This window comes from Triturus cristatus, chromosome 7 (assembly GCF_964204655.1).
Source record: "Triturus cristatus chromosome 7, aTriCri1.1, whole genome shotgun sequence".
NCBI classification, from domain to species: domain Eukaryota; kingdom Metazoa; phylum Chordata; class Amphibia; order Caudata; family Salamandridae; genus Triturus; species Triturus cristatus.
The window spans coordinates 1,574,565,976-1,574,578,917 of NC_140590.1; the positions used below are offsets into that span (position 1 = coordinate 1,574,565,976).

At 39.9% G+C, this 12,942-nt stretch overlaps 1 protein-coding gene across 8 annotated transcripts in view; it reads right to left on the reverse strand.

Moving 5' to 3' along the window:
- ZMYND8 (zinc finger MYND-type containing 8) overlaps positions 1 to 12,695 on the reverse strand; it is a 420,239-nt gene extending 407,544 nt beyond the window's left edge. For 5 of the 8 annotated variants that reach the window (XR_014966853.1, XR_014966852.1, XM_085619412.1 and 2 more), the window contains exons 1-2: positions 11,918 to 12,686; positions 6,429 to 6,499 (exon numbers count right to left, since the gene is read on the reverse strand). Coding sequence is in view for 5 of the 8 variants with exons in the window: in XM_085619412.1 (XP_085475538.1) it covers positions 6,429 to 6,499; positions 11,918 to 11,931 (85 nt within the window). In the remaining 3 variants the exon portion in view is untranslated. Of the gene's footprint in view, positions 1 to 6,428; positions 6,500 to 10,860; positions 10,880 to 11,917 lie in introns of those variants that run through there. The other 3 variants (XR_014966854.1, XM_085619413.1, XM_085619410.1) reach the window with 2 other exon arrangements.
- Between the last annotated feature and the right edge of the window lie 247 nt (positions 12,696 to 12,942).

A 12,942-nucleotide genomic window follows, 5' to 3' on the forward strand; every position in this document is an offset into this window, starting at 1 on the left:
AGTATGAATGTTACTGGGATTTTATTACGGTACCTAACGATAGGAAATTGTACCACCAGTTAAGAGTGGGCTCCCTCCCAATCAAAACCTTCACAAGTAAATGGCACCCTCTGAATGAAGACAAATGTATCGCATGTCCATCACAGAAGGAAACAATTGCACATGTTCTGCTTGTTTACCCTGCTTACAACCCTCCCAGGAACAGCTGGCGTAAACCAATCTGTTCAATTTTTGGCACGAGGTCGGGCGTAGAGGCACTAAGGATCTTAAAGTCAGATACATGTGAGCCCATAGCGATTGCCGTTGCTACATTTCTGGGATGGATGTGGGTCATTCGAGCAAAAATGACGAGGGCACCATAGCTGTGATAATTGTTATTAATAGCTCTAGCACCCCCGAGGTCATAATCACCTAATTTTATTTTTGTTCATGCATATGAATTTCCTCCCTATCTACAGAGCTAGTGTTGTTGTTCTCTAAATTGTGAAAGCTTCCTTACTTGGTATAATAGTGGTTTATGTAAACTGATATTAGCGTGTCTTAACTATTCTTAATGCTAAGTTCTTTTACCCCTGCGATTTATCTTGCTACAAGTTTTATTATATGGTTGTAACAAATGGTTTTATGTTATGAATTGTTAGACTTAATCATTGATGTATGATGTCTTTAATGATTTTAAAAGCGAAATAAAGACCAATTGACTGACTGACTGACTATGGGTGTCCGTTTTCTCTCCCAATACATGTCAAACCACTTGGCTTCATAATTAATAGCACATTTACCACCTCAGCAAACTAGAACTAAAGGGTATCTTTTATCTGACCACCTAAAAAGATTTAAACACTTACTCTTTAATGATGTAATAAAGATTGTTGCTCAAACCCTCATTATTAACAGACTGAACAAAAGCAATACCACCCTCAATGAACTTCCAACCAACACAATTCTAACCAAAGCAGTCATGCCATGCATTCCACAGCAAGCCTAATCACTAACCAAAGAAAATGCGTCCAGATTTCCCCCATCTAGAATGATCGTCACAGGCTTTCCCGAGAAGACGGAACCAAATTCAAACGCTGCCGTCTAAAAAGTCTATTCCGCCGACCAATTTACAAATCAGAGTTTATGAAATTCTCTTGCAGTGTAAGAGAATCCTGCAGGAAGAACTCCAGTGCTCTGGAACCCCATAAATTCTGAGCAGTGCAATCTCATACACAATGCTTTCCCGTATGTACACCTACAATATGGAACACCCTCCCAATCCATTTAAGAACTGCTCCGGATATACTCTTGTTCCACAAAAAAGGCAAGACCTATTCACAAGATACCTTAACTAATAACTTTTAATATAAGTTACTCCACCTCAGTAAACCAAGATTTCACATGATTTTATATGTAAGTTACAACCAGGTAAATTGGCCCCTTCGACGATGTAGTATGTCGTACTGGCGCTGGTTATATTAGCAATTCTCCATAAGATCCCTTATTGTTTACACCCACCCACCCATTCCCTCCCCTTCTGATCTCCCTAACTCGTAGATTTTCTAATGTTGTTGTTGTAAGCCTATAATGTATGAGCAGCAATTGTTACATATAAAGTGCTCCAATACCAACTTGTGAAGTGGTGCTATAGAAGAATAATCTAAAATAAAAAAATAATAAAATAAAAAAGCTTGAACTGACCTGCGCTACATTTTAGAAGCACAAAATCAGTTTGTTCTTCCACAGTTTGAGGTGATGGGGAACAAATACAGCTCAGATATACATTCTTTGCACCATGAAAAGCTTTACGTTTCAGTATATTGTTAGCTTTAATAATCTGAGTCCATCTTCTAATACAAGGATAAATTCAAATTGGGATCATTTATGGTATTCATCCCACTAAGGCAAATAAAATGAGGACCACTGAAGAGAGTGCTATTCAAACTTATTCTTTTAGGTACCATTAAATCCCTTGATTTTGGCAGTAGTCAACACTTAAACATTTGTCTGTCATACCTCTACAATAGAAAACCCTTGACATATGATGGGGCAAATATAATTATAGTGTCACAATACACTTGTCAACAACCTACTATTGTCATACAAGGACAGGGTTTAACTCCTGTACGCTTTATATTAGAATGTAAACATGATTGATAGTTTAGTTAGGTGGATGGGGCATAAATAACTTTGTAGATCCATAATTGGCTGCCTGTAGTAAAGTGTGGATTAGTTAGCAATAGGCTGTGAGATGCTAAAGCCTTGATCTATTAAAAAGGGGAGGTATGATCAATCATATCCCCTACTTTTGATTCCTTCTGTGAACGGGCTTTTGCTATTGTGCTGTGAGTTTTACGCGCAGTGCAAAGTAAAATTTAGATAGGACAGCAACAAAGAGGTATCCGCCGAAAGTGTGCGTTCACTTACAGGAAATCAAGTCCAAATACCATGGTGGCATGGGGCAGGTGTGAAAATAATCAGCTATATGTAGTTTGAGCTCCACTTATTGCAGTGAGCAGTTTCTCAAAGGCTTGCCACCCACTACAATACTTAAGTACTACAAAATGTTACAATTGTGAAAATACACTTTGGAGGCAACAACCAGCACAAACAAGTGTGAGGAGGACATATGCTGGAGATAGTGACAAAAGAAGTTTATACACAATAGATGCACAAAGAAGTTCTTTCAAAAGATTCCAAGCAAAGCCAGTACATGGTATGTATCACACTATGGAAACACTCACACCACAAATTAAATAAAACATATTTTAACAACTGATCTTGTAGCAACTACACACTCGAGTCCATGGTGCATATGAACTCTGTAATTTGTGTTTACACTTCTAGGTATTGATATGAAAAACTATGTAAAGCTCTAGATAAAAAGACAGTCATGCATGGAACAGCTGGTTAATGGAAATGACTGGCAGTGGCCTTTGAATAAGCTATCCATTAATACAATGATCATATGGAAACTAGTCTTTTTAGAGCAAGTGGAGTGGATAATTTTCTGAGTTGTTGAGGTTATCATCAGATAGAACATGAAGAATTCCTAGCCTCATACACCATGAGGCTCTGACAATATAATTTCATGTTAAGATTGGCAAAGGAGCAACTGGTTGAGGAAGAATGTCACAGGACAACACCTTACCAAACAGAATGATAAGACAAAGTAATTGGAAGTAGTCGTTAAAACACCGCACCTCTCTGTACAAGTGTATGTGGATTGTCCATCAATTGAACAGGTGGATACGTTGGGGCATAATGGTACTCAGCACCCTACTACCAGGGGTCCCAATACACATTGGTCCCCAAGTTCCTCTGTGTAAAAACTGTAGATGAAGATACCAAAGCACTCAATGGACGTCTAAGCACAGCCAGTCCATAAAATAAAGATTCTTGCAGATGTATCAGATCGGTGATTTATTGACAACAAAAGACCAAGTAATTGTACAGAACAGCTGACATGTGTTTTGTCACACAGTGACTTCTTCAAGGCTAAATAAGTAGTAATATCCTGGCAAGACATTTGACAAGCAGAAAAGATTTGAAGATCCAAAATTTGAACACAACAAAAGTAACAGATGTCTTTGCCCCCATCCACCAGAGATTCGTGGCTGGGTTTTTGCAGTAAAATAAAAAAAAAATTGACAACCAAATTTGTAGTTCAATGAAATTGGAAGGCCACAAATATTCTGTAGTCAAAGATTGTAGGAGTAGAACGTCCTTTGTAACTATCAGGTGCAGTACAGCGGTTCTGCTACAGTTTAAGGCTGTGGACCAAGTATATCTAACAATGGACCTAGACCTCAAACATAATCTTGAAAGACACTACAGTCTATATATAGGTATTTTAGGATTCATAGCCGGTCATAAAGTAAGACTACACCCATATACTCATGGGAAGTGTACCCTTGTGCAGCTTATGGCTATCAGAGAGAAAGGTTAAGTGGAGAACCTTGACAAATTCCAGCCTCTTAGTTAAGCACTCGTCCAGTACAATCTTGGCGTACGATGTGATACATCTAGAAGAATTGACTAACTGTGCTTGGACTTCCATTGAGCGCTTTGATATGTTTATCAATATTATCGCACATATATACATGTGAAAGGGATCACTCTGACCAAAAGTTGGCATTTCTGGACAACCACACTACCGATATTAATTTGCAACGCTTCCAATCTCTGTTAACCAATTCCTAAGTGGAGTCCACAACGCTCACTGTTATTGTATACTTATCCTGGATATCATTAGTAGTCATAAATATTTGTCAATCTTATATGTAAAACAACAAAATTATTCTTTGATTTAATGTGGGTCCATTCACTTGGGCAGCCCCCAGGCTTGCCTTTGAGACATGGATTGTGGACTCTGTACATTTGGATGCACCCTAAAGTATCTAAACAGAAGTGATTCTTCAGATTACAAAGCTGAATTGGCTACTCTTCAATAATTAGTTAACAGCTTAAGTTCCTTAAACAAATATATCCTTAACTGGCAAGATGAAAAGAGTTGGCAGATGTCTACAAAGAGCCCTTTTGGACTAATTGCTGCAGGAGTGTATGTTCTTAAAAGCATCGTCCTCCACCTCTTCAAGAATTCACCATATTCTTCTGCACTTCTTTAAATGCCCAGTGGTCAATTCCTGAATCAATTATACAAATGACTTGTATCTTGAAAGTACAGCTACTACAGAGTGTAGGAGCATATTTAGCTACTGGTGTTTGCAAATGTAACCATGTATGAAATGATGGGAGCAATTTGGACTGGCTCATGTTTAAGGATAGAATTAAATGAAACTACCACGTTCTTATTCCTAAATATTCCTAAACCCTTCTGAATGAGTAATGCCAAAATTCACCAATCACGGGTAACCAGATATTGGTGACCTGGGAAAAGTAATCCTTCTCAGACAGGTTTCAGCTCTCTATGCTTCTTTGCTAGACTAGGCCTGGTATTCCATGACACACCTTAGGGCCCATTTTTGTTTGTCTCTTTAATCTCTGTGAATCAAGATGAAACATTTTTAGTGTGCCACCCAAGTGTCCCAACTCATTAAGTTGATATGTTGGGTCAACCGAGGATCTTGTGGCACATGTCCTGCGCATGAGTATCCTCTGTTACACAAGAATTTCCCCTCCACCAAACATATTAAGAAAGCATGGGATGTGGAGCACAGAGAACTGAGTGGTGATATTTCTTAAGACACATCCAAAACTGGAGCTCCACGCTGTCAATTTGTGACCTGGATCTCCACCAGTAAGAGAGAAAAGGATTAAAAAAAAACCTCTCCTCACCAGTGTTACACACAAATTCCAAGCAGTTGCAATCAAATGTATTACTGAAAAACACACTGAAGCTGTGGTGAAGGCCTGTAAATTAAGAATCCAACTGAAGAAACATAATGAATCACCTCCAATATCAAAGTTTCAGATTGTACGACCTCTTGTGCAATCATTTATCAATTACAGCTGTGACCTACAACCAGGTCTCCCAAAAAGCCATATCTGTGTTGTGTGACTAATATAAAAACAAAACAGCCAGATTTCTGAAAACTAAAAATACAAAGGCCATCAAAAATCAGCACTCAGGAAGCTTCTTTGACTCCCAGTGGAGCCAGCAATTTTAAATGTCTTGATGCTGAAGCCACATGTATCTTCAAATTTTACCCTACTTAATCCCAAAACAAAAAGCCTCCGATAGCCAGTAGCACCCATAGTCAACAAGATACTTTCTCTGGTCCATCTCTAAATATATCAATCAAAATGCAAACACAGTATTTTCTGCATTTTCAGCCCACTCTGTAGACTGGTCTCTAGGAAGTACAATTAACTTACTAACTTTGTTAGTAACAAATATTTCATTTTTCGAAGAATATTGGTGGCACAAAAAAAATATGAAATTACTAACTAGCCAACGCTTTGCAGCATTCATACTATGTGAACTATAGACATTTGCACTATCAAAAAATGACAAATGGATGTGTAATAACCTATCTTGACAAACATGAAATTACAGACAATAGTATGTACCATGCAAGTTCCTATAACATAATGCATCAAAATGGTTGCTTTCTCAGTGATATCACAAATCAATGTACCACACACACAGCAGAATTCTGTCTCTGGAAAGGGTGCTTGGACAATAAATGTATTGTTTTCTTAGACCAACAAGTAGCTTAACCAAATATCAAGTATGCAACACGGCAGTAACAATTAACGCATTTCTACACACACACACAGTAAATGGCCTTAATTGCACATTCACAACAGCACAGTGGGTAAACACAAAGTGCAATCTCGAAATGTGTGTTACTCAGGCTATAATAAATCTCTCCCCATTCGTTTTTCCTGCATCCACGGAATCCCTGGTATGCAGGTCTAACAAAAGACCTGAAATTCAATGTTATTAGCAGCATATTAAATAAAAATCGAGTCTGTCTTACCTTTGGATCGAGTGGAGATGTCCATGCTTTCAACCACCTCTGGTTCCGTCTTTATTTCCTCCTCAGCCACGCTGCAAAAGAGTAAAAAAACAGGAACACGGCATAAATGTACATGCTCGGTGTTTGCACTTGCAAGCAGCTACCTAAATTGTGGAAAGAAACCGTGTTTAATGTGCTAACTGACCTTTTCGGCACTGACTGAAAAAGCTGAACTAAAGCGCCGCTCCGAACAACCCTCCACAGCTCAATAATTCTACGGGAGCCGCTACACACACCTCTGCAGGCACCAGGAAGGAAGACATGATGGCTGCATCCTTTAATGATAATGGCTTTCTAGTGGATTTTTACCAAAAAGGTAAAAATCTTCGCTTTTGATCAATGCATTTTTCTCATTTTATTACATTGCATTGTAGTAGAAAGCACAAGCAGCACTTGTTTGCATCTCCCTTCGTTGCAAGAAAAAAAAAAAAGGTTCAACTGAGAAATATTTTCAGATAATAAACAGTCAGCTGCAGCCACACACATTATCAGCTGCTGAGGTTGTGCTGCTAGAGGCTTGTCTTTCGAGGTAATAAATTACACATTTTACATATTGATTGTTACATTCAGGGTGTTTTGAATTACTGTGAAGGAAGTCTGCATAGGCATTGGGGTGTTAAACATAACTATTACACGTTAAAATATATATATATTTTAAACACATGGCTGCAGTGCTTCATTGGTTAATTTTTGGGGTGAAAAAAACAATATATTCTCGGCACTAGGGAAATTGGGCTTCTTTTGTGCAAAGGGAAAAACAGCCATTTGTATTATCAGGTTCACCATGGAAATAAAGCTCAGTTTCTTTTCTCCTCCCCTCCCCCACAATGGATGTCAAAGGCACTGGCAAGGTTAAGCAGCTCACAGGACACAATGGGTTCCCCTATGTTCAGTGTCAAATCTTTATGAATTCTTATAGTAATCAATGAGGTACCAGAAAGGGATTTGTGAGCACAGCGTTCAGAAGCATTGCCAGTCAAACAATCCTTCTGTCCACCATGACTATCCTTTTGTTGCTAAATGCTAACGCCTCAAAAAAACGTGGGTGTGGGTACGACGTTTCAATTAAAGCCATAATGGTCCATGCAAGAAACCTCACGTGATTTGCATTTAACAGCTGGGCATTGTTCACGTTCTGAGAGGGGGAGGGGGGAGATCACATCTGCAGACACCACTGAAAACGTACAGCTCCTTCATACCACGACATGGTGACAAAGCACAGGTCTTCCCAGGAATGAACAGTCATTATGTATGCATATCAACATGCCACCCTCTCTTGGAAGATGGCTCCACTGATATTCTGAGTGGAGGTGCTCGGTGAAAGAATAGGTGCAAAAGGGTTTTGCACCACAAAACCTCGTTTTGGTGAAATATGGGGATGCTAACAATGCAGGGAAAACAATAACATTCTACACCACAAAAACGGTCACTACATTTTCTAGACGCTGTGCACAGTCACAGGTAGGGAATGTCCTGGCCATCTGTTACATGTGCATAAAAGAGTCGATGTCGTTCCAGGACTGAAAAAAAATGAGCTGCTACATGTTGTTAAACAGTGTAACCGTCTTCAAAGTGGAGATTCACACTGGTGAGTGCACGGATCTAAAGCGTGCAAACATAAATGAATTTGACGTCTGTGTAAACCACAGGCTCTGGAACCATTTCACTACATAGCATATTGCAATTAAAAGACCTGCTCTCTCCAGGCAGCGCCTCCCACACTGCAACGTATTTCCAATATGACTGACTACTAAAATCTGCATTAACTCAAATCCACGCATTCCACGGCTCAATAACCCCACAGCTTCGTTACAGCACTCACCCAGCCTCTTACTCACCGGTGGCTATTCTATGTATGCAGGCTTCTTAAAATGGCGTCTGCCAGCAGCACACTGCTTCATTCCTGTACTGTAACTAAAATGGAAGCAGCTCCCATGTCCCTTCTGTAAACAGAAGTGTGGTTTTTCAAAGCAATCCTCTAAGAGACAAACTGCAGAGAACACCTGACAATCTCAGCGTTCACATGCACGTGCTATTCTTTGCTTTTGATTTTTGTTAAAGCCAGAGGTTAATAAGAGATTTCCAATGATACGTTTAAACACTTCCAGAGGAATATCGTTGTGTCAGGTGCTCTCCAAGAGTTACAACACTGGACAACTGACATAGAACTTTAGCTTTTGCTAATCTGTTTCAACTGTGCATACAATAAATACATACTGACAACAGTCACTGGGCGAAGAAGCTAGGAAGCACAGGGTCTGGGGGAGCGAGTATCATTCAAGATGATGAAAAATGCAAACGGTGGAAAAACTAACAAAATGTTAGACTTAAAAAGAAAACAGTGAACAAAGTATTTTATGCCACCTTGGGAACTACGTCAACGGGCTATGCACAATGTTAACAAGTGAAAGGACTGCAACTGTTGCACTCATTAAAATGATATGCCACAGATGAAGAGATTTTAGAGAGGAAAACAAAGATTACAATTTACACTAAATTCAAATCATGGGTATAAGAGACTTGACATGGCTTTTGCATATAATTTTTACATGTAGATGCAAAAAAATGCATTCAATGAAAAGTCTAGCCAGTGTAAGACAACTGACAACAGCAAACCAGTAAATTCTTACATTAGTACTAATGAAGATAACCGAAAAATAACAATGATAATAAACTGTCCTCTTTCAATACATGTTAAATAATCATTTTATTTGATGACATTACCCATGGACTAAAACATCATTCTTGAGCGGGCCTCTATTTCTGTCACACACTTTCTTTACCAGGTAGCCACGAATATAACAATTTTTATGTCAATTTTGACCCTACCTTCGCTTGCAACTCATACAGTTTGTTAATAAAGCATTATGCAAACGTGGTTACAATTAAAAGTCTCTTACCCCACTATGCAGTTGCGCTCAACTCCTTACAGAGTATATTTTTAGCACAGAGCTGTAAATGATATTCTGGTCAAGGATGTGCAGTTGGTCATGCAGGGGAGTACAGCTCGACTGCACTTGAACCACATACGGCACTGCTGACCATGTTAATTAACCCTGAACTCAGCTGCATGCAAATCTACTCTGATTGAAAAAAGGTATGCAGGGCCTGAGCTCAAATAAGGTCTGCCCCTTTTACTTTGTGACATAAAATAACCCTACTTCCATCAGTAAATGTGGCTTTCCAGGTTGGGAAGCAACACTCCTAAAGAGTTTCTGTGCTAACAGAAAGCGACTAACGCAGTCCTATCTGCCCAAAGCAACACAAATAAAGGGTGGTTGAGGGGTGATAGTTGTTTCCAGAAGGCCTTGTGCAGCCCAGTTTTACAGGTGTCTGTATTAAACCATGCCTGCGATTCCATTAGGATCACGGGCACATCTGGTTGGGCTACTCTGTTAAAGTACTGCAATGCAGGGATATGTGTTTTGGGGCAATAAGAAAATATAGCAGGACCAGAAAAGGTAGATTGCTGTAGAAAAACAAAGCACTGTTAATTTACACGCAGTGTGCACAGTTCAAACAAGTGCCGGGTTAATCCAGTCTGCCTACTTGCCCGTATTTCCTTCCTTCAGAAGAGACATGTCAACGAGGCCATTTTGAGGCAGCGTTTTTAGACTCAAGGCTGAATTCTGCCTCTTAAAACAGCACAACTGTGATCCCTTTCAAATACCAGATTGAGAAATAGCATCAGTACTTACAAGTCGAACAGACCACAACTATCCTGATCCATCATAGCGATTTCGATACCAATTTAAAAAAAAAAAAAAAATCACTCATAGGACTTTTATTTCAGCTGCAGCTACTATGCAAATCAAACATTCAAAGAATGTCACGAATGTTCACTGCAAATAGCCTCTTTCATTATGCATGAAGATCACGTCCTTGTTGATGTTTACCAAATAAGGGCTGTTAAAGAATGCATATTTTCCCTATGCAGGTTCTTGTGTTGCTAAGAAACAAGTCCGAACTAAAACGGTATGCCTGCACTGTTTATTTAAACACCTACAACTTCCAAGCACCTCCTTTTGCCAAATAGATAACTACAAACACTCCTGCAACAAGTAGAGAGGCCTAATCCCATGCAAACGGAGATGGGTTCAAAATACAATTATCAAATCTGGCATTGAGGGCATCACGGTATTTGGTGTATATGCATTTATCAGTTGGAAACTATCCTGAAGAACTAGAATCTAATTTGCGTATGCTCGACTGACACTCTGTGTGATCTTAGGCACAACGCAAGACAGCCTTGGCATCACTGGAAAATTTCCAAATTAGGCCTTTGACACATCTAGATATTTATACAGATTGTAGACCTACTGCAGAGGGGTGATCTGCTCTGGCACATGGTAAACAAAAAAAAACTATATACACATGCATACTGCACACTTACCTATTTTAATAAACGTTGACGCCGCTGTTCAAGCTTCAAGTGCTCTTCAAGCCACAGTGGCATTCTGTTGAGCACTCGTGTTTTCTACGCATTTCAGGCGTGCCAAGTGTGATCAAAGTCACCAGCAAGAGTGACACCGACCATTTATGGATGAGTGGCACGGTACACGCTGAGCAGTAAATAAGTAAAGCCCCATTCCGAGTTGCATGTAATTGGACATGTCTGCTTATTACCCCACAGGCCACAATACATTAAATAATCCTCCCCTATTCACTCGACAGTAAAGAGCAGCCGTGTGGCGAGCTGCATTGCATTTTAGCTTTAGTAAAGGCAATGTTGAAGCGTGTAAATAAAAGCACATTATTTCCAACAATATGGACAACATCAGACCTGACTTCCTGCCTTGCATCTACACCAAAACACATCACCCACGCATGAAACGTATTAAGAATAAAAATCTCAAATGAGATGCAGCTTATATTATAAATCCCAAATCATGTAACTTATAGAAACGCTAATATACATCCTGTGTGGTTTCATTTACAACGAAGAAGCAGCACACCTAGGCCCCAAATCGAAAACAGCCCACAAAATATGCATTTCGAGAACTGCAATTCAGTGAAAAGACACATTTTCCTAAAGAAAAGAAAGCCAGGAGCATCATGTATCGTTCTGGAGAGACAAACTTGCCCTTTCGCTTGGCATTTCTGGGTTCACAGGACACCTCTCCGCTTCCATTTTCTCAGAACATGTGACACAGGAGATAAGACAATAGTGCTGCCTCTCTTCTACAACTGAAATACCCCTTGTCAAAAGCAGGATGTTTACAACCCCCCTGCTCTTTCCTAAAAGAAAAACCCTGCTAGGTTTTGCTCGTTTGTGAAATTAAAGATGTGGCTTCAGGATACCAAACATGTGACCTGCTAAGCAGCTGTAAACAGTTTGCAAAAAACTACAGGCTGCACTGTGAGATTTTAACGGCAAATCGCAGAGGAAAAGGTCTGAGCATATACAATTCACATATTTCTGAGCAAAGACGAATAAATAAAACGCTTACCTCTGTGGATGCATTGTTAAAAGAGTGTTATGTCAATACTTAGAAAACATGGAGGCCAGACTCTGTTCTCAGACAGAAAGGGCTTGGCACTTCGGCTTGATGATCAGGCCTGCTGATAGAAGCTCGTCGTACATAGGCTGCTCCCATGTGTGCGGATGTGAAACGTCAACGGATTGGCCGAAACACTTCCTGAGTGATTATCTTTGTGCGGCTCTGGCGAGCAGGAGCCATTCTGCGAGGAGAAAAGAGACAGGGTTTTTACGGCTAGGCCTTTCCTTCAGCAGCCCGTCTTTCAATGTGTCAGGACCGCACTTTTAATAGCATACGGGTCGTTTCTTGGGCCCCACAGATCATATAGGATGTCAAATATATCTGCAATGGTCATAACGCCGTGAGTGTACGTTTTTTAATGTTACACTGTTTACACGGCAGTGACTGGCGACTAAAAGAATCGGTTAAAGTTGTTACAATACTGCCCTAAGCACCTCGAATCTACCGGAAGGTAACGAAACGCCGCGTAATGTTGCAATTTAGAGCCAAGGCAGTCCTCAAACCCATGTTTACGTGAGACGGAGAAATTACGAACGTCGTTTTGACAGTTTCTCGCATTAGTAGTATTAAAACGCTGAAACTACACTAGCGTTACACGATTCTAAGCACACTTTAACACTATGAGGATATTTTGAAAATAATTCCCGATGCAAATTGTTTCTAAAAAAAATCTGGCACAGGTTTTCAGTCGGCACAGCCCAGACGCTCCCCCTCCCCCGAGGCATATTCCTGCAGAGGAGGGTTAAAATAGCTCTGGCATTTCATCATCAGTTCGAGGCAGCTCGCGCTATTAACCCATGAGAGGGCTGCTCTTTTAAACCACGCCGGGTTTATAGGAGATGTATTCTGGCCTATACGCTGTTTTATATTTTAAATAGCTACACTTTCCAACAAACGAGTCGTGTCCTTTTTTTTATTCTTCGGCAGTAATTTTTTTAATGTTGCCTTTAAACAAACGCAGGCATAAAATATGA